Raw genomic sequence first — 21,284 nt, 5'->3', positions numbered from 1 at the left:
ACCCAAAATGACTTCAAAGGCGTCTGAACTGTGAATAAAACCTGTGGTCCATTGTGTAGGTGGTTTCAGCCGCTTTCTCAAACAAGTCGCCTGTCAGCTAAGAAGTTATATGTGCCTTGCCGCGGCAATGGAGTTTATTGTTGGCATTTTAAACTGAAAGTGTCTGTGCCTTGAAGAGATGTCTGGCTTTAAGTCTGGCATCCTGAAACTCTATACAGTATACAGTGATTAAAAAGCGCTTTTGATAAAACATGGAGATTGGATGTCATTGGGTTGTAATTGATGTGCCGAGGGTTGTTTTGTTTCAGCCGGGGTAATTCCTTCAAAGCGCCGCGCATCTGAGAGAAGTGAATGTGTCTGATGATTCAGAGTTATTGTATGGCAGCTGATGGAAAGAGAGTGAAAGACAGCGTGACAGAATTTCACAACTCTTTGAAGTGATGGCTGAAACTAACAGTAAAGACACTATGTGAGCACCATTGGCCTCAGACCTGTCATGGTCTTTTAACACTTTTATCTAAAGTAAGTTGCTGTACTCTTATTACAGGGACTGCCCTGGGGCAACCTAAAGTTAGGCTTAATAGTGATGATTCATTGTAGGGTTATGTAAAACTACATATTTTTATTATTGATTTGTTTGTGGGTTGACTGAAAGACTTGCCCTAAAGGGCTATTAGTCTGGTTTGGGGTTCACCTGATCCTGAATGTGCAGAGTGCAACTGATTGTGGAGACACAAAACATCCTGAGACACAGCGCAACGGCAAAATACGTCTGTATGTGTACGGCTGTAGCAATAGTGCTTACATCGCATTCACACAGCTCAAACAGTAAAACATGATGCTAGCAATGCCAAGGTCATGATTTCAACTACACTGTAAAAAATTGTAACTATTATTTACTCAATTTTATTGGTGAAACATTTTTACACTCAAAAAAATTTAGTAAATTTTAAAGCTGTGAAATCAATGAAATATACTGTATGAATTGAGTAAATGCAAGTAAAAAAATTAAGTAAATCTGAGTAGCTGCATCTGGTACATTAACAAATAAAATTGAGTAGAAATAATTGAACATTTAAACATTTAAAAACAATATTTATGAGTAATATTAACTGTTTTTATTAATGAGTAATATTAACTTTTTATTTTCTCTAAACCTTTGTAAAATAGTACTCCACACAACCACCAGTATACATGACATTGGCCTTTATTGTCAATGAGTACAGCAATACAGCACATTTTACACTGTATACAATATTGCCTACATTTAAATTCATTTAACAAACATTTTATAAGTAAAAATTAAATATTTAAAAATTCAGGTAGCCTAATTCAAGTGTAATCAAATCAACCCAATATCCACCGGATCAGCGCTGGTCCTCGTGCCGGAGACGGACTCGCCTCTGCGGGTGAACTTTGAACTTCATACCGCCGTCCTGCGTTTCACTCACAGCCGATAGATACTGCGAGTGACTGACATAACCTGCCAATAAACAAACAGTGACAGTTCTGAGGACATTTTATCATCCAAATGATAATAATTATATTTATTATCATTAGGAATGAAGTCATGTGTTTATGCAAAGTGTTTCAATCATGCAAAAAGATAGGCGCGACTCTCGTTTAGGTGTCGAATTACGCCTCTGTATGTTGTTTTGCATTAAATATGATTTAAAGCACAGTAAAGATTTTATAGATAAAATAAAACATACACAAACCTGAATTTCACAGAGGAAATGCACCAAATCTGCGACGCTGAGAAGAGAGCTGTTGTCTGGAGACTGGAGAGTTCAAACTGCCCGCGCTCACTGACTCAACCAACCGTCGAGTTGTCGTCACGTCAGAGGGTGGGGGAGGGGTGCATTGTTTTAATTGAGTAAACTTACTCAAATTTTAAGAGTGTGTTAAATATATTAATAATATTGATTTGAATTAAGTAATATTTTTGTTTCTTGAAACAGATCAGTTTAATTCAACATTCTCAAATATTTTGATAGAAATTTCACAAATATATTAAGTATATTATAAAGAAATAATTGGTTAGTCAAATACTAAATAATTTTATTGAAAACAACTTAAATATATCTGTAAATTTTAGATAAAATGAACTGTTGGCTTTTTACTCAATTATTTTGGTATGTTTAACTCAAACAATCAAGTACACGATATTCAGAGATTAAGTTAATAAAGTTAAAGTTTTCTGTAATATTTACTAAGCCACAGAATTATTTTTTACAGTGTATATACACTGTAAAAAATTGCGTTTCAACTATAGTCTGACCATTGAAATCCACCCCTACTTTAGCTGCTAAAAACATAAAAGTTAAATTATGCATGATTGCTAAAAGAAATGTATACTTTTATTCAGCAAGAATGCATTAAATTATTTAAAAAAAATCTGTATGGCCCCCAAACTTTTGACCTGTTGTGTATTATTTAACACCACTAATCAGTTGTACTAATCAATGTAGTTGCCTATTTAGTGTAAAATGTAGTGCTGTCTGTGTGCATGAAAGTTGTGTTCATATTTGTTTCCTGAATGACTGATGGCGTGTCTGTAGGTGTTTGTGGATTCCCTGAGGGTGTTATGATAGTTGTAGCACCCAAGTGATGGAGAAAGCTGAGTGTGCCAAGTCTGACTGCGGTTGTGGTGAAGATTAGTGGCACAGTTTGTCGTCTGTGAGTTTGTGTATACTACAGTATGTATTTGTGCGTTTCTATGTTCTGGAAGTGAATGCACTCATTGTGTACTGTATGTGTACACACACCGTTGTTGTGTCTAAGCAAGTCTGTGTGTTGAGAGCAGGTATTTTGAGTGTTAGCCTCAACACACACACGTCTCTCCCATGCATGTTGTATGAGGCGGGGTTAGTCAGCTCTCAGGAATGCTCCGTCTGCCCGGGGAGGGCGTGGGCCGCTTCTGGGTTTGTGGCTCCTGCCGGGGTTGAAGGTTTAGAAAAGCTCTATATCTTCTGGAATAATAGACACTCTGTACAGCAGACAACAAGACTGCTTTGTGCTGGTTTGTCATCACTAACCCTACTGCTGACCCTCAGACTGCTTCTGACCACCGTGAGAAAATAACTGTCCTTCAGTCGTGAACTCTTTGTTTGTGTTTGTTTTAAGAAGATCTCCAGTGTAGACTTTGCACAAGATGTTTTGAAGTTTGTCTGAGAGTTACTTTAAAGCCATGAATGTGCACTGACCCAAGTTAATTGCTGTGGTCTCTTAATTTTAAGAATGAGGTGTTTTATCTGAGGTGACTCTGTGTAGGCTTGGACCACAATTTAGGGCTGGGTGATTTTTTTTTTTCGCAGAACATTTGACCGATTATCGTTTTTATTTATTTATTTATTTTTTTTTTTCTTCTCGTCAACTTGAAAATTTTCTACAACATGATTCGATTCAATGAACTTTTTTTAACCCTCTAGTTAAAGAAAATTATATTCCAAATGCACCTCACATGTTGTCAACATGATGTAAATATTAAACAAATCACTTGTTAAATATCTTTGCAGGAAAGATGCATGAACTATACTTGCATTTCGTAGAAATTTGTCTTTGACATATTATATGTTCAGAAATAATACAAGGAAAATGCAAATCTCAAAAGTCAAGGTAATTCAAATTCATAATGACTGAAGGTATAACACCAGTAGACTGTTAGTAACTATAAATAATGCACAATGCACTATGATGCAGACATGAAATAGTTTCTCAAGTTTAAAGAAGTTCACTCCCATCTTCTTGCATGTTTTTCCTATTCCACTGCCCACATCGCATCTTTGTCAACACAAAAACATCCTGTGTGAATGGCACTATGTGTGTGTCACACATGAGCGGGTTAATCACGTATCATTGACATATTGTCAAAATGACTAATTTAACGTTTGGTATTATTTCTATTCAAAAGTGTGATTCCTCGATGTCTACAAAATAAATCATGACAAAACATTAATTTTGAATGAATCAATAGAATTGGAAAAATCGCCCAGCCCTAACTGCAATACATGGATTTGATTGTTATTGTAAACTAATAGTTAGGACTGGGTGATAAATTGATAATGATAATTATCACAATATTATTTCCCTCGATAAAACGATAACGAGTTCATTATAATGTTTACGTACCAAAAGCGGAGCAAAATGGCGATAATAATGTAAACTGCACCATACAGAGAGAGAGTTTAACCACTCAACTTAAATTTCAAAGAGCAGCTCAAGTGTGAGCTCACTAGAGCAGATACATTAAGGCTACTCACTGATGAGTCTCGGTTACGTGAGCACTAAACAGCACTGTAAGATCCAGTGAGAAGCTCTTGAATTCAGCCAAGAACACAAATGACTCGGTGATTTAAACTAGTTTAAAGACAGGTAAAACAGCGTTGAAAAACAGCTGAAACAGTGTGCGCAATGATGCAGTCATAAGGCATTACAATCTAAAAAAATCACCATCATTTACTCTAGTAGTGTTTGTGTATTTATACTAAATAAAGACTACTGTTGTGTTTACATCGGCATCCTGACTCAAGCTACTACTGTCAACTCAAGCTAATGTCAAATGTGCATTTCTAAGAGACACAAATGTTTTACTATTAATATTGCAGCCTGCACTGCAAACTGCGTCATCAAAGACAGGCAACACAAACATGTTTCATGATTTGAAACAATATCACTCATTAGTACATGCAGGAACTAAGAATTTTTTTTTCTTTTATGACATTTATTGTGTTAAGGAAAAATGACTGGAAAAGTGTATATCAGGGGATCCTCAAATCTGGCCTGCAGAGTTTAGCTCTAACCCTAATCAAACACACCTGAGCATGCTAATCAATGTCTTCAGGATCATTAGAAAATCACAGGTAGGTGACTTTGATCAGGGTTGGAGCTAAACTCTGCAGGAACCCCATTTGAGGAACCCTGGTGTATATTAGTGTTTGTCATGTTCTGACCATAAAGAATAGTTTAAAACCACAATTAACAAGTTCTGGTTTCTACAACTTTCACTTGGGAGCAAATTTCTGCCTTTAAACTTAAAGAAAGAAAGCTTGATTTAAATGAAGACATCATGATAATTATCGAAATTGACTGATATGAACATTTTTATTGTGATCATTTTGTGGCCATATTGCCCATCCTTACTAACGTTTTAATATTTAATCATTTTAGTAACTCTTTACATTAGATTACATTACATTATATTCTGGGGAAAAGTTAAACACTTGTTCAGGGGTAAATATATCATCTTGTATATGACTACTAAAGCTCAAAGTATGAAAAAGCTACTGAAAGCTACTTCAGTTTTGACATGAACATTTAGTGCATGCCTACAGCTCCATTTCATAGCGTGCTCCATCCTAAACAGTCGACACATGCAGAGTCCAGTTCCTGCGCTATTTCTTACAGAGGTTTTGTGCATTTAAAAACGCTCTACAACTAGTTGTACTAGAGTACAACTCGCAATTAAAACCATTGTACAACTCCTTGCATGCAACTCTTTCTCCTTACACTAGCACTGGTCAGTGCAGGTCTATTGGTATTGCCATCTCTAGTATTGGTTGCTCTGACTCCTCCATTTCTTTTTTTGAAACAATGGCTCAGGTCAGTGTTTTCACCTTGAAGACAATCTAATTAGTGCATAAAAAATTGTAGTTGCTTGTGCAAGCTGAGTGTATGGTTAGAAAAATCTCTGTGCATATACAGGTCCTTCTCAAAACATTTGCATATTGTGAAAAAGTTCATTATTTTCCATAATGTAATGATAATAATTAAACTTTCATACATTTTAGATTCATTGCACACCAACTGAAATATTTCAGGTCTTTTATTGTTTTAATACTGATGATTTTGGCATACAGCTCATGAAAACCCAAAATTCCTATCTAAAAAAATTAGCATATTTCATCCGACCAATAAAAGAAAAGTGTTTTTAATACAAAAAAAGTCAACCTTCAAATAATTATGTTCAGTTATGCACTCAATACTTGGTCGGGAATCCTTTTGCAGAAATGACTGCTTCAATGCGGCGTGGCATGGAGGCAATCAGCCTGTGGCACTGCTGAGGTCTTATGGAGGCCCAGGATGCTTCGATAGCGGCCTTAAGCTCATCCAGAGTGTTGGGTCTTGCGTCTCTCAACTTTCTCTTCACAATATCCCACAGATTCTCTATGGGGTTCAGGTCAGGAGAGTTGGCAGGGCCAATTGAGCACAGTAATACCATGGTCAGTAAACCATTTACCAGTGGTTTTGGCACTGTGAGCAGGTGCCAGGTCGTGCTGAAAAACGAAATCTTCATCTCCATAAAGCTTTTCAGCTTTTCAAAATCTCCTGATAACTAGCTGCATTGACCCTGCCCTTGATAAAACACAGTGGACCAACACCAGCAGCTGACATGGCACCCCAAACCATCACTGACTGTGGGTACTTGACACTGGACTTCAGGCATTTTGGCATTTCCTTCTTTTACGTTTACATTTATTCATTTTAGCTGACGCTTTTATCCAAAGCGATTTACAATTGCTATATATGTCAGAGGTCACACGCCTCTGGAGCAACTAGGGGTTAAGTGTCTTGCTCAGGGACACACTGGTGTCTCACAGTGGATTCGAACCCGGGTCTCTCACACCAAAGGCATGTGTCTTATCCACTGCGCCACCACCTCCCCAGTCTTCCTCCAGACTCTGTTACCTTGATTTCCGAATGGCATGCAAAATTTGCTTTAATCCGAAAAAAGTACTTTGGACCACTGAGCAACAGTCCAGTGCTGCTTCTCTGTAGCCCAAAGTGGCTTGACCTGGGGAATGCGGCACCTGTAGCCCATTTCCTGCACACGCCTGTGCACGGTGGCTCTGGATGTTTCTACTCCAGACTCAGTCCACTGCTTCCGCAGGTCCCCCAAGGTCTGGAATCGGTCCTTCTCCACAATCTTCCTCAGGGTCCGGTCACCTCTTCTCATTGTGCAGCGTTTTTTGCCACACTTTTTCCTTCCCACAGACTTCCCACTGAGGTGCCTTGATACAGCACTCTGGGAACAGCCTATTCGTTCAGAAATTTCTTTCTGTGTCAATGATGGCCTTCTGGACAGCAGTCAGGTCGGCAGTCTTACCCATGATTGCGGTTTTGAGTAATGAACCAGGCTGGGAGTTTTTAAAAGCCTCAGGAATCTTTTGCAGGTGTTTAGAGTTAATTAGTTGATTCAGATGATTAGGTTAATAGCTCGTTTAGAGAACCTTTTCATGATATGCTAATTTTTTGAGACAGGAATTTTGGGTTTTCATGAGCTGTATGCCAAAATCATCAGTATTAAAACAATAAAAGACCTGAAATATTTCAGTTGGTGTGCAATGAATCTAAAATATATGAAAGTTTATTTTTTATCATTACATTATGGAAAATAATGAACTTTATCACAATATGCTAATTTTTTTAGAAGGACCTGTAGTATGTGTGTGAAGGCTTTCCCTAATATACATGTAAAAAGTAGGGGTGTGCACGGAGTCGAACATTCAAATATTCGTTCTGCTCTAATTATTCGATAAATAAAAATGATATTCGAATTTCGCAAAAAAAAAAAAAAGTTCACAATAAAACCTAATTTGGTCACTTTCTGTGATTCCACGGCATATTGAAGATGTATGCAAGCAAAAAATAATTAATGAATGAATAAGGGGCTGTTCACATATCGCGCCTAAAAATGCGTGGAAAACACTAGGCGCGCCGCTTTCTCCTTCTTTCCAAACCGCTCGGGCAGAAGCGCCCCTGAGGCGTCTGCCTTTGCTAAGTAACAATGACGCGCTCTCTCTTTCAGCAAAGGATAACATTGGAAATAACGAACTTGAGCACGCAAAAGACGCGATATGTGAACGGCCCCTAAGAACTGCGGCCTTGTACATTCAAATATGCCGTGGAGAATCACAGAAAGTGACCGAATTCAAGAACATTGTTGCAGCATCTCTCAAGCAACGAATAAACACAGCTAACTTGGAGAATGCAGTGAAAACTCCTCTTCTCGCGTCCGCCCTAGACCCTCGGCACAAACATCTCAGGTTTCCGAATGAAAACATGAGAGAAGTAAGAAAAAAAAAACTTTTTTGAACATTATCAGATCATTTTCCTTGATGCGAGTGGTGCGGATGCAGCCGCCGTCACCAACGATGAAGAGGATGCAATGCCCACTCGTTGGAAAAGGCTGAGCAAGTTCTTCAGCGATGATTACAGAGAGTCCAGTCGAGACGAGTGGGAACAGTTCTTGCTGGAGCCATGTATTCCACCAGATGAGGATCCCATTCAGTGGTGAAACGAAAACACGAAGCGCTTCACAAAACTTATTCGCTTAGCACACCGTTATTTGTGAGTCCCGACAACGTCTGTGCCATCAGAGCGCGTTTTCTCCGTGGCCGGCCTTATTCTTAACAGACTAAGGAGCCGACTTTCCCCCGATCATGTTTACATGCCCGTATTTCTTAACAAGAACATGTAAAACAATAGAAAAAAAAGCAAAAAAGATTTGCTGACAGTTTAAAAGTTTCCAAGTTAAGTGTAGGCTACGTTCTACAATAGCCTAATTGCTGCAGGCTACGTTTTTTCTTTGTTCACTTTTTTTTTTTTTTGCTTTTAATCTGTGCTTTTGTTTGTTTGCACGCATTGTCAAAGTTTTTCAGCTACAAAACACGATGTGTAATGTTCAAGCGTATTGTGTGTAAGCTTGACGGAAAATGACGGAAACAATAAATGTTGCTGAAAAATAACTTCTGTCTCATTAAACTTAATTTAAATAAACGAATATTCGAATATTCGTTTTTTGTGAGCTCAAATATTCGAATGTGATATTTGCGGAAAACGCCAATCCCTAGTAAAAAGTGAAGTATACTTCGAATTATTGTGCCCAAGAGCCTGAAATACAGTTCTATGTATATAATCTGTTTTGTTGGCTCTTTCTTCACAGTTGTCTTTACACTGTCTTCACACTCTGTTTTCTATGACACTGCTCATGATGTATCTAGCCAGTTTTAGTTATGTGTTTCCAACAGTTCAATTTTGAAAAGTTGGGATGGGAGTAGGGATATCATGAATACGGTAACAAATATCTAGTAGTCTGTACCAGTACAACTAAAAGTTGCTATGCAATACTGGATACCAAATCGATAGCACAGGAAAATGTATTTAACATTACAAAAACACAACATTAGTGGCACTTGGCCTTCAAATAATACACACACACACACAGACACACACACTATACTCTGGATGCAAGCATTAAATTAAATTCACTACCATTCTAGCAGGTCGAAAATATTTTTTTAAAACATTCACATAAACGACAGTTATTTAAACCAGTAATATTAGGCTATAATGTTAATAAGGATAATCCGCGGATGGATACACAACAAATAAACAAGATGTAAGCTGTCAGATATTCAGTAACTATGTGTGCGCGTGATCATGCCCTTTCAAAGCTGTGCCCTCTTGTTTAAATCTCACACAAAGACACATTCATATATCATCACTGTCTACCACTTGTATTTCCTTCTGTGTGCTTGTAGGTGTTTTTTCTTCTTCTTTACCCTTTGAGGACCGACTGAAACACTTCCAGGCGTATGCTCTGCCTGCCTCGGTTAATTCCAGAAGAACTGCAGCCTCGCTGGTCGTTATCTTCGGTACTTACGCTACTGAAGAAAAACAAGTACCGGCAGGATTTAAAAATGTTTATACCAACTTGGTACCATAGGATCAGTTCTCGTAACAGATGGGAGCATGTGAAGAATAGGCCGGATACGGACACAGCAGCAGTCTGTGGTCAAGACACTTCATAAGTGAGGCAAAAGCTATCAAAGAGTTTTATACCAGCTCTGGTCTAACTCGTCAGTTATCTTGTAAGATATCTTGTTGTCACACATATCTTGTTGTTTACCAGTGGCTAATTCTTACAGGATCAAAAGAGAAAAAGCATATTATTATAAGAATAATAATAATAATGGACAGGTGCTCATACACTGCTGGAGAGAGATGCTCAGAACATACTGTATTGAGGGACCTTTACTCAATTTTGATTTTGAACCTGGAAGAAAATATCATTGTCCCCTTGAATATTAATGTTGCAATTAAACTAAAGTAGTGCCAAAAGCCACTTTTATTTAGAAAATGGATCGGAGGAATAATAATTTCATGCCAAATTAAATATATTGCACTTCATTTTTTTCTATTTGTTTTAAGAAGAAGAGGAAGAATGCTGAACAACCCGAGGTTCAGATGTAGGTTAGAAAGGCCTTTGACTTTGTGGTGTACATTACACCTCCTCCTAGTTTTATGAACAATTAAGGGTAAAGCAAGATTTTAAGTGCGAAAACAATAGATAAATGTCTAGAAATGTTTTGATTGTCTTGCTTACAGCAGCATCATATATAGGCCAATCTCACTAAAATGCCACTGTGACAAAAACACACGGTGTTCTGGAGTTAATGACAACAAAGGAAAAAACTGTTGGCTTCCCTTTTCTATCCTTATTATACACTTGGCAGTAACTGTTTATTTTTTCATCTGTGTTATTTGGTTAGCTCATTTTTACATTATTGGGGATTAAAACTATATGCAATATTTTGTGATTGCTAGATAAGTGATTACCTAAAGTGTTCATTTGGACTCGTGCTGCATTTGTATGATGATAGTAGTGTTTCTGATATAGTCCTGCTCCCCTGCTGAGAACAGGCCCCCGTAACCACATCTAACCAACTGCACATGAGACCCCTGCAGGGCTCTGTTTACTTAGGGAAGACCTTAATGACTTTAGCAGAGGGAGGAAAACCAAAGCCTTCAAAAAATAATGCAAGTTAAACATGATATTTTACCTACAGTACACGCACAACGAAATAAAGGATAAGCAGGGATACTTGGCTTGAATTAGAAAACAATATTAGCCTATATAAGAGTTTCCATTTGAGTTGGGTTTCTCTCAGACATTTAATGCAGTGTTTTTACAGTCAGATTTTCTATATTATCAGCTTCCAGATGTTATTCCAATACCGATATTATGACCAGTCAATCCTCAGTTGAATTGCTTTATGTTCAGACATAAAAAGCGTAAGTTGATTCAGTGTTTATGTTGATCAGGTATGTGTCTGTCATCACTGCACTGCTCAGTGTCGTTTAGTATTAACTCTGTTGTACTGCTGTGTGCCGTCTGGGTTCAGACTGGGGGAAGGGGGAATAGCAGTGGTCTTAAAGTGTTTTTAAAGGGGGGCTGTGGGGGCTGGGTCGGGGTATGTTCCACAGGGTGAAATGGTCCCACAGTCAGTCTGGGCTGATGTCGAAGTTGCTTTTGTCCTTCTCTCCTTCTGCATCAAATTTGCATGTATCACAGTTCGCTGAGTTCATGTTTTGAACTCACTGATTTCAAACAGAGAGGCATGCAAGTTCAGCTTTACAAACAGCCATGCTAAAGGCCCTTTCACACCAAACGCAGCTTGAAAAATTAAAACGAAACGAAAGTTACTTAGGAAGGATGCTTGCCTGCTTGTGTGCCAAACAAATGCATCATGTAGAATCAGCTGTAGATTGCCTTTGTATTTTCCGTGCTCTGTTTAAAATTGTGTGTTTAAAGCAAAACTTTGTGAAAGTTCATGTTAAGTTGAATGAAAAGATCCAGATCAGTAGACCTGATTCTGGTTTCTGTTACTCATTGAGTTGAGTATGATAATGCAGGAAGTGTCAGTGTCATGGTCAAGTCAAGGCTGCATGGGCTGATCCAGAAATTGCCCACTGCAGCCCACAGTGTCTGTGTTTTACCCTCCAGATTAAATCTGCCCAGTGCCTGTGTCAGAGCCCTCCATCCCTCCAGCTCACCCCTCTACTCTCTTTCTCTTCCTCACCCCCTCTCTGTTCCAGTCTCACCCCTCTCTCTACTCAAGTGACAGCCGGCATGCTGATGGGGAGGGGAGGGGAGTGGGGGGGGGGGGGGGGGGTCAGGCCCGCCCTGTAGGCTGAGTGTGTGTTTGTGTGTGTGAGAGAGAGTGTGCACGTATGTCTGTGCTTCTGTTGGTTGGATGTGCCTTGCTGCTGACCTAATTCGCCCTCTGTAGCTCAATCAATAGTCATTCAGTGCTTCCTTTTCATATGAGGTCTGCCCACGCGGCAGCAAACACAGGCTCTCTCTCCGCCGAGCGCTGGAATGTAATGGAAAAGTGAAGAACTGACTGTGGATGCATCTAATGAATGCCAGAGCCCAAGGACTGATCTCATCGCAAACTTTGACGTTTCTTAAATGATCCTAATAGTAGTTACCTGTCATATTTCATTCTGTCTAAATTAGATATTAGTATATACACTACTGTTCGAAAGGTCTGTTTGTTTGTTTTTCAGTAATGACACATTTAATTGATAAAAAGTGTCAGTAAAAGTCCGATTTTTTTAAATACATGCTGTTCTTTTAAACTTTCTATTCATCAAAGAATCTTGTAATGTATTGCCATAAAAATATTAAACAGCACAACTGTTTTCAGTTCAGTTCGATAACAATTATAAATGTTCCTTGAGCACCAAATCAGCATATTAGAATGATTTCTGAAGGATCATGTGACCCTGAAGACTGGACTAATGGCTACTGAAAATTTTGCTTTGCCAAATTTTAGGAATAAATAAATTACATTCATCAGTCGATATCGATATAATTAGCGGGAAAAATGACAAATCTTTATTTCTTTCAAGTTTAAAGGCAGATTTCTTTTCCTGAGTAAAAGTTGGAGAAACCAGACAGTTAATTGTTGTTGTTTTTTCTTCAGCTGAACATTTCACAAATCTGAGGTGTTATATTCAAAATAAATATAATAGTAAAATATATATATTTACATCAAATTATGCATGGATAAACTTTAGTGAATCCTTTTTTATTTTTATCCCCTTAACAAAATATTTTTGGTAGATATTTTAATATCTAAATATAGATATTTAATATCTATATAAATAAATATAATTCATGAAACAGGTTTGTGTTCCCTGACTCTGATGGCATGATGCAGATGGAAAAATGTATGTTCATTAACAAAAACAGTAGCATCTGTAAAAATTGTGACATCTCTATATGGTAAAAGTGAAATATTCTGAATGTTTGAGTCAAGACTCGACTTTTATAAAAAATTAACCATTGGCCGTCTATATATCACACAATTAGATCATGATAACCGAAGGTAAAACCACACATAGCACCAAACTTCCATGGTAAAATGATAAAATACAGTCTTAATTATTTTTAAAGTTTAACGGCCAGCCCTAATATTTTTCTATGTATATTTGATTTTTAAAAATGCACCCTTGGTACTCTATCTTTACAGCAGTGTATGTCATAAAAATAGTTCAGTGTACTATGAACGAAGACTATAGTTTCAGAACTTTAATCCAAAAATCGTTAATGTCTGATGTCAGAAAACTGAATGCCATAACACATGGCCGTTATTGCCACATGTCAATGACACATATTTTGGTAACAACACCATGGCCCACCTAGTCACATTGTGGTCATAAGGAGGAAGTGAGAGAGATATTATTCCTAAACACCAGTTAAAGTGGTATTTAAAAAAAGGGTCAGTAGTGGCTTAAATACTGTATACAAGCTGTTATATGAACAGGACATTGTGAGAGTCAGACCTGTTATTAGTATCAAACACTGACTGAGTAAATGCAGCCATTAAAGTATTCCAGACAAAAGTAAAACAAAAAAAGAAAAAAAAAGACCCATTTGATTCTAAGCATCACAGAGAGGAAGGTCATGGAAAATGCATCATGGTCTGTTTTTTACTGCAGTACTGTGAAAAAAAAAACAAAGTGATGTGAAATGTATTATATGATCCCTTTTAGAGAGGTCTGGGAAGGAAAGTTCACACCTCTTTTTTTCATTTAATTTCTTTTCTTATCTCTGCTTTATGGAGTGTCTATAAGGGACGAATAGTGTGTAATGAATGCTATCTGTGGCCTGGATTCCTCAAAGTGTTGACGAGCTTTGCTGACCTAGTGCACAGCCCTTCTCTCTCTTAGCACTTTGGCTGCTGTTGCATATTTCAAGCACACAATGTAGCAGTCATGTATAATAGAGTGCTCTGAGAGGTTTGGACCATACTGTACGGCCCCATTTTTCAGTCATCACACCGGAGCAGGGTGTGCATTGCGTCGGCGTGTTTGAGATTCTGATCTCAGTCACGAATGTACCGTTATCGGAGGCTGCTACGATAGTCATCATGAAAATGTTTTAGTCACTCAAAAGCCCTTGAATGTAGAGATAAGCACCGTAGGCGTAAAGAATGATGATAGAGTGAAAATGCGTTATACGTGTATATGATGGTGTGCTCGCTTGTGTCTGTTTGGATCAGTGAACAACTCGCCTGTAAAAAGATGTAAAAAGTTCAGTATGGTTGTTCTCCCTAGCTCGAAGCCTTCACTGCATTATTCTGAGATGATTATGCCTTTTTCCTTTTCCACATGGGGCCATTCAAAGAAAAGTCTGAGTTTATTTGCCTGCAGTTAAAAAGCGAAGCAGGTAAAAATACGATGTGTACTGGAATGTTTTGGATGTTGTGTTCGTGTTCTCTCCTCTTCCTCCACTCTCTCTCGTCTCCTTTAGCCTAAATGTTTCTTTGACTGGTGGGGCGTGGATGTGTGAACTGAAGGAAGTGACTCTGTGTTTATGGCTCTGCTGTGTGAGGCCTGTGTGAGCTTTTGTCACAACCATAAAGTGAAATGTTTGTGCCTTAACATTCTTGTTTCTTCAGGATTATTGCGTAATATTCTTTTTTTTTTTTTTTTGTCTGTGTTTTTCTCTCTCTTTTTTGTAAACACTCTCTCCAAGGGCGTCTGGATTTTACATCATTATTTTTCCTCTCGCAATCTGCCTGTAAAGCGAAAGAGCTGCAATGAAAAATTAAAAGCATATTTAGCTGCTGGGAGAGCCACAGAAGGCCTCGGGCAGGCCAGCCTGGCCCGTGCCGCTGTCTGGGCTGGGATCGGTGGGTGTAAAAAGGGGAGGGGAGGGGGTCTGACAGACATGCTTTAAAGAGCTTTTGGGATTTGCATTATTTGGCCTGCTACATTTGTGTGTGTGTGTGTGTGTGTGTGTGTGAGTCTACTGTCTACTGCTTTCATATGGCTATATCAGATGAAGCTGTTGTTAAACTAGAGCACAGACAACCCCCCTTAACACACACGCGCACAGTGAAATACCGTTTTTTTTGGACTTCCTCTTCCTCTTTCTTCACCTCATTCACATTGCATGTGATGTGTAACCGAAAGCACCACATTAACAGGAAATTGGGCCACTTTTACTTCATCTGCGGTCTCACATAATACCTTGGTATAGTCTCTGCAAGTCTTTGAGCAGTGAGTGTTTATATTGTGGTAATATAAGATTTTACACAATGTTTCTTACTCAAGTGATAATAACATTTCCTCTGTATTTCTGCTTTTGATTTTTGAGAATGAGCTGCTGGGATCATTTCTGCTGCAGTCATCATTATTAAAGGGGTCATATGATGCAATTTGACGTTTTCCTTTCTCTTTGGAGTGTTACAAGCTGTTAATGCATAGATGAGATCCCTAAAGTTGCAAAGACTAAAGTCTCAAACCCAAAGAGATATTCTTTATAAAAAGAAGAAAGAAGGTGTAACTTTGATTCTTGCTGTAATATTGTTGGCACCACTGCCATGTCGTGGAAATGCTTTGTGTTTCGTTGTGAAAGCGAAACTACTTTGTTTGGCCTTCCAAAAGAAGACACAACTAGAAATCAGTGGTTTAGTTTGTATTTACAACACTGTTCCAGAACAGTTCAATGCAAATATTCAGATGTGTGCAGCGCATTTTACGGACGACTGTTTCCTGATCCTGGGAAGGCTGTGCACAAAGGTTGTTTCTATAAAGTGGGGCAATTCCAACTTTTCAAGGACAGTCTGACACTTCTGACTCACAGTGTGTATGTACGTTTTTTATATTTAAAAGATTTGCCACTAATGATTCAAACACGAGTTTTGAGCAGTGAAGAGGAAAAGCTTGTTGTTTGTCATTTCTCCTGTCACAAATACAGACATGCGTTTATGTTTAAGCAGCGCGATACGCAACACAACACATAAAAAGACAGTATAAGTCATTATAATCCTTAATTATGTCCCCACTGGAAGCATCAAGTGCCTTGTTTGTAATGGGTTTTATTGTTTTTGTCTCGTCGGGACACACAGCATCACAGTATGCTAAGGGGCATATCATTTTCATCACACGCTTGAGGTATTCGGCCAATCACAAAGCACTGGATAGCTGGCCAATCAGCGCACTCGCTTTTCAGAAAAGTGAGCTTTGTAAAAATCAACGCGTTTCAGAAAAGCGGGGCATACAGGAGCAACAATAATGTACATTATGTGGAAAATAATGTATTTTTTGAACCTTAAACAGCATAAACACATTGCATTACACCAAATACACCAAATAATGTTCTTTTCAGCAACATCATGCCTTATCCTTTTTCTCTTTTTTTCTCAGATCACTAGATGGTCGGTTGCAAGTATCTCACAGAAAAGGACTCCCTCATGTGATCTACTGTCGTCTTTGGCGCTGGCCTGACCTGCAATCTCATCATGAGCTCAGAGCCATTGAACTCTGTGAGTTTGCCTTTCACATGAAAAAGGACGAGGTCTGTGTCAATCCCTACCATTACCAGCGAGTCGAGACACCAGGTAATGCAGCCTGATATTTATGAAAGCATCGAGCACACCATCAAACAGTATCATTCGTTTAGACCTCGGGTTGATCACAGTACTGCGGGGGGTCTGCCAATTATTATATGATCACAAACACGTTTTAATGAAAATATGAATTACATTAGATTTTGAGAATGCAAAAAATGTTTTGCACAGTGCAACAGATGGGATATGTCATCTTAAATTTAACTAATAATCTCAATTATAAGTAATTCTAATAAAATCTGGAAAGCAGCAGAAAAGATTATGGGAGTTTCAAATCTCTACTGTGAATCTACCCCCATATGGCATAATAATAATCTTTGTACTGGTAACAAACCGTTCGTTTCTAAATGCTGGGTTTGAATGTGGTATTTGCACTTTAAAAGATCTATTCAATGATTATGGGCTCAAGTCCTTTCAGATTCTAAATGATGAATTCTCTCTCCCAGGATTCTCCTTTTTCTTTTATTTAAGATTGAGATCTGCATTGAAAGCATATGGTGTACCCTGGTCGACTAAACTATCTCCTCATCCTGTGATAAACTGGATAGATTCTAGTATGGATTCTAGAGGTATTGTGAGTATAATTTATAAATCGCTTGTGGTGCGACAGTACTCCAATATTCCGATTGAGAGCTTCTGGGAGAGAGAACATAACACTCTGATTGACTGGGACATTGTCTGGAGAAATTGTTTTGCTAACTCAAAGAACCCAGCACATCAAATGATTCATTATAAGTTAATCTATAAGGTGTATGCCACCCCCTGTTTATTATATAAAATGAAAAGAAAGCCTGAGCCCTTATGTCACCTATGCAGCAGTGCAAGTCAAGGTACATATATGCATATGTTCTGGGACTGTTCTAGAATTGAGATGTTTTGGTCCTCGGTGCCGGGCATATTGACTGATCTTCTAAAGACTCAGATCCAAAAGGATCCAGTGCTTTTTCTTTTGTTGGATGATTCCTCGTTATCACTGTCTGTCAATCAGATGAGGATTTTGTCTGCTGCCCTCACTGCTGCTAAAAAAGTTATCCTGAAACTTTGGTTTGAGCCATCTATCCCAGCTACGTCTACTTGGATGTCCTATCTGCTGGACATTGCTCTTTTGGAGTGTACCACAGCTAAAGTGCATGGAGCCACCAGAAGGACAATACAGTTTTGGTTGGACCTTGTTGAGACTTTATCAGACCTCTTGAAATCTTGAGAGGTATTGGTTATACCTCTAAACAATGATTCCCCTCTCTCTCTCTCTTTTTTTTATTTTTATTTTATTAATTTTTTTTTATTATTATTATTATTTATTTATTTTTTTCTACTTATCTCTGTATCTTATGAATGTGGGTGGATCTTGGGCTTTGTTGTAAAGTTTAAATCTAAATTGTTTAAGAAATAAAGAACAAAAAAAAAAAAACAATTTAACTAATAATCTGAGCTTTGGCAGGCTTTTTGTTTCTGATTTCCTGCATTTGAATGTGATTGAATGAAATTCAGAGGAATTAAAAGTGTAGTGTTAAGTTTAGTGTGACTGCACAATTAAACATAAAATATGATGAACTGTAAATTAACTGTAATTTACAGCTTCAACCAAAGCTAAAAATGTTTTAATAAAAATTATTAAATAACATTAAAATGTAATGACCATGCAATTGACTCAATACTCCCATCTCCATCTCCATCTCTTAAATTCCTGTCCACACATTAAGGCAAAACACCTAAAAACAATAATAACAAAAAAGATCTTCTGATCCTTGTAGTACTCAGCATATTTTGAATTGGAGCTGTGTGATTTAATCGAAATGCACGATTTGTAAACCATGAAAGCATGAAATTCTAGTGCAAGCATGAAAAAGTCTTATCGTTACAACATGGAGAACGCACAGAAACAGGGTTTTTGTGTGCTGTCTGAGAGGGTTTTCTGTGCACACACACCTTCTCAGATAGTGCTTGAACACAGAATTTAGCTCCCTTTCATGTCTTTTTGTGCTTTCTATGTTCAGGTCTTAAGCTAATGTAAATAATTGAGAAAGAAAATGCAGCTGTGTCAGTATATGGCATCCGTGCATGAGCTCTTAAATGGGATGCAAAATTCACTTTACATTTTGTTTGAACATAAATGTGTGCTGGAAGTGTCTGTACACTATAATGATAAAAATCCACCCAGTGTTTTTTTTTTATCCCTATTTTAAAGTCCCCTTTCTCAATTCAGGCTGTTCTAAGATTCCTGTCAGTATGATGTACATCTGCACAGACCCCTCCCACGATAGTTGATTGACATGGCTATCTTACCTTAGAACATTGTGTCAACTCCGGTGCAGGGGAAGACAAAAATGTCTTCGATTAAGTGATTGAGGTGGTTTGTTGTTGGATGTAATAATAGGGGTTGAGGTTGCAATACATTGTTGCAATACATTGCGATACTGTAAGCAAGGCAATATGTTGGGATATTTCTTATTTTAGGAATAGGATATATTTTTTAGGAAAGCTGTCATCAAGAACACACCACCGTATGCAAACCTTAACAAAAAATAAATAAATTAAAATGATTTAATCAGAACACAGTGGGATCTGCATTTGCAATAATCAGTCCCTGTAACATTCAACATTATTGAACCACTTTTTGGGTAAAAAATGTAAGTGCTTGCAGGATCCTTTAGTTAAATGTATAATATGTTTCGCATGGAATTGCCGAGAGCGCGACTCAACAGTTATGAATGTAAAAGTGTATGGAAATATTGTCAAAATTGATTAAAATCAAAATCGCATTGATCAGAAATATTTTTTGTCCATGTCGCACAGCCTTTTTTAGCATTAATAGTAGTATACAAGTATCTGCAGTATGTTGTGCCAGTTGTGGATCAATATATACAATTTGTTTGTGTTGTAATTTATGTTTTCATGTTTTTTCTCTTCTTCTTTCTAATTATTTTTCCCTTTCTCTCCTTTTCTGAAGTTCTTCCTCCAGTGCTGGTGCCTCGTCACACTGAAATCCCCAGTGAGTTTCCTCCTCTGGATGACTACAGTCACTCCATCCCAGAAAACACTATTTTCCCTGCCGGCATTGAACCCCAGAGCAACTACATACCAGGTAGGTCACAAATACACAGTAGTAAGGAGAAGACTCTTGGAGCTGAGGTTCACAGTGTTATAAAAAACAGATTTGCCCTGAGAGACCACAGAAAAAAATAACGTCACGTAGCCTCTAAATGAATATATCGTCATCATCTGCCACAAAGAGGCACAATCTGAAGTGTTTTCCAGGTTTAATAGAGTAGGTTTAGTCTGTAGCTGTAGTCCTAGTGGTCTAGTGGGCAGTGGGTGGATCACTTTACTGGAAGGATGTAGGAGGAGGAAAGACACCAAACACACAGATACAGCAACAGCCCTCTCCACTGGCCTCCATTCAGGCAGAAGCAATCACTACATCATTGTGTTACAGTGCTGATGAAGCACCAATAAAGAAAACGAAATGCGTGTTCATTAAAAAAAACAGAATTTGAATCTATGTATAAATATAATTTTCCAAGCAGATTTATTTGAGATATTTGTACCTGTATTTATTTATAACAGTAACTTAACTTTGGATGTGCTTTAGTTGTAGTTTTGTGCTTTTACAAATGTTGTTATTGGATGGTTATTTTCTTGTAAAGGTGCATTTAAACTGCAAAGATTAAAACTCTTGTTTTGTCTCGTGGTTGATTGACAGGTCAGAAGCCACGCATTGACTTTTGACCAACGTCTACATTATAAATAAAGTTGTCATATGAATTTCTGACCTCTTGTATATACACCAACATTCAAAAGTTTAGGGTCAGTAACAATTTTTTTTCTTTTGAAAGAAATGAAATTTTTCAGTAAGGATGCATTAAAGTGAAAGGAAGGACTTAATGTTTCATTTATAATGTTACCGAAGTTGACTATTTCAAATAAATGCTGTTCTTCTGTGAATCAAAGAATCCTGAAAAAAATCTGTTTCCACTGAAATATTAAGCAGCACAACTGTTTTCAACGACATTGTTAGCATAGAATGATTTCTGAAGAATCATGACACTGAAGACCAGAATAATGGCACACACTCGTGTCCTTAGACACACACAGAGTACATGTGAAACTTCAATTGTAAACACAAGAAACTCAAAAGAGAAAAGGGTGTTAACAATCACAGTATTTACTAGTTACTCATGTTAATCCCACTTACAGGCCTGTTTTCTTCTTTTGTGACCAGTAAACAAATGACTGCTAGGGTTCTGTCATTAATTATAATTGTAGGACTAATCTAGAGACATTTAACCATCATTGCATCAGGCAGATACAAAAAAAAATTATGCTGAAGTGATTTAAAGGCTGCTTTTGGCTACACAAGGGGAAGATTATCCCATGGAGTATGTATGGAGTGGCTTTGGCTGGGATTAGTTCCATCAGAATGGTATTTGCTTTAGAGAGGCAGTCTGTTACTGTAATAGAGCCCTAAGTATTGTTTCATATCCTGCAGCTGAACTGAGCTGACCACAGCTTTCTAAATCAGGTGTCTTAATCTAAGTGGGGGGGGGGGGGGGGATAAAACCCTTGTGAGTCATT

The 21,284-nt window shown here is 37.9% G+C and overlaps 1 protein-coding gene across 1 annotated transcript in view; it reads left to right on the top strand.

Moving 5' to 3' along the window:
• Nucleotides 1-21,284, top strand: part of smad3a (SMAD family member 3a) — a 32,694-nt gene that overhangs the window by 3,183 nt on the left and 8,227 nt on the right. Inside the window, exons 2-3 of the mRNA XM_059530997.1 lie at nucleotides 16,507-16,700; nucleotides 19,660-19,794. Coding sequence (XP_059386980.1) covers nucleotides 16,507-16,700; nucleotides 19,660-19,794 — 329 coding nt within the window. The remainder of the gene's footprint in view (nucleotides 1-16,506; nucleotides 16,701-19,659; nucleotides 19,795-21,284) is intronic.

Source organism: Carassius carassius, chromosome 3 (genome assembly GCF_963082965.1).
Source record: "Carassius carassius chromosome 3, fCarCar2.1, whole genome shotgun sequence".
Classification (NCBI taxonomy): domain Eukaryota; kingdom Metazoa; phylum Chordata; class Actinopteri; order Cypriniformes; family Cyprinidae; genus Carassius; species Carassius carassius.
Note: the sequence above shows the minus strand (reverse complement) of the source record. Positions and strands in the feature narration are given on the sequence as shown.